Source organism: Amphimedon queenslandica, unplaced genomic scaffold (assembly GCF_000090795.2).
Source record: "Amphimedon queenslandica unplaced genomic scaffold, v1.1 AMPQUscaffold_10489, whole genome shotgun sequence".
NCBI classification, from domain to species: domain Eukaryota; kingdom Metazoa; phylum Porifera; class Demospongiae; order Haplosclerida; family Niphatidae; genus Amphimedon; species Amphimedon queenslandica.
The window spans coordinates 1-1282 of record NW_003549248.1 but is presented as its reverse complement, the minus strand read 5'-3'; the positions used below and the strand labels follow the sequence as shown (position 1 = coordinate 1282).

At 42.4% G+C, this 1282-nt stretch overlaps 1 protein-coding gene across 1 annotated transcript; it reads right to left on the bottom strand.

Moving 5' to 3' along the window:
• Nucleotides 1-357: 357 nt before the first annotated feature.
• On the bottom strand, nucleotides 358-1240 carry LOC105315397 (zinc finger MYM-type protein 2-like). The gene has a single exon (XM_011410028.2). It carries the CDS (start codon nucleotides 1238-1240, stop codon nucleotides 446-448), a length of 795 nt encoding a protein of 264 aa, XP_011408330.2. The 3' UTR covers nucleotides 358-445.
• Between the last annotated feature and the right edge of the window lie 42 nt (nucleotides 1241-1282).

Here is a 1282-nt window from a genome sequence, read left to right as displayed (position 1 = left end):
ACTGGTTTGAATGGATCACGTGAGCTAGTTTCCTATCCCGGTTACGTAGTCTATAATATCTATGCCCATGGCTAGATCTAGGCACGCAATACCTAAATGTGAAGAGGATATTACGGCGGCTAGGAAAACCGCAGTTTCATTGAAGACACAGCAAGATACTCAATGGTGTGTCAAATTATGGATGGACTGGAGCACCCATAGACAACAGTACCAGAATCTTTTTTGATTGGCCGAGTGGTTCACCAACTTAGCAGGCTGGTTGCTAGCCAAGATGTATAATTCTAAATACCTTAGATACTGGTTACGAGGTTTCTAAGCGTTGATAGAATTCCGAGGAAGTGTATAGTAACCGGTTTACTATGAGAGCCCGGGGAGTTTACTATGAGTTCCCGGGGAGTTTTTAAGTGAAATAAAACACCTTTAGTGGTGCAATCTGATTGGTCAATTACATGTATGTATATTCTAACTTGCTGATATACAGTTTGTGCAATCTTACGTAGCATCTTGATGGGTTGTCTTCATTGGCGTAGTGCTTTACATCTTTTTTAGCCTGCTTACGGTGTTTTAAGCCACCTTGATTGTTTTTCGATATGTCCTCTGTGTAGTGAAGGTAAGGCCTTTTGCCACTTGTCTCAACGACTCTAATTTGTGGAGGATTCAATCTAAGGTTCCTGTGTTCACTGCCATTTCTAAGTGCGAAGTATAGACCGTTCATGAAGAACACAGTGTTCAATAATGCTTGAGGGCTGTGGTCTCCAAGAAGGCCTTTGGTCCAAAGTAGTTCCTCTTCTTCAGGAGTCAATACTTCTGCCTTCCTGATCTGTGACCCAATTCCTTTACTTTGGAGCCTCTTCATTTCCCCATCTAATGTTTGCCTAAATTCTACAAACTCTGGATCAGTGAAAAAATCAATGAAAGCCTGTTCACTTCTGATAAATCTCATTATGCCACAAACAATGTGATGTAGAGTTGTGGCAGAGTACTCGTTTCCATGCTTATTTCTGACCTCAAGCACAAATCGCTCCATAGAGTAGGATAAGTCATGTTTGCTTGCCTTCTTGAGCTGACTGTCAAGTAGAACCTTTGGGCCATCATAATCACTGTTTCTATGGGTGCTCCAGTCCATCCATAATTTGACACACCATTGAGTATCTTGCTGTGTCTTCAATGGAACTGCGGTTTTCCTAGCCGCCGTAATATCCTCTTCACATTTAGGTATTGCGTGCCTAGATCTAGCCATGGGCGTATCTATATGTGGGTGGGAATGGGCGGGGTGCAAAAT

Coding starts and splice junctions, on each gene's coding strand:
- LOC105315397 (XM_011410028.2), bottom strand. CDS start 1,240: ATGGCTAGATCTAGGCACGCAATACCTAAATGTGAAGAGGATATTACG.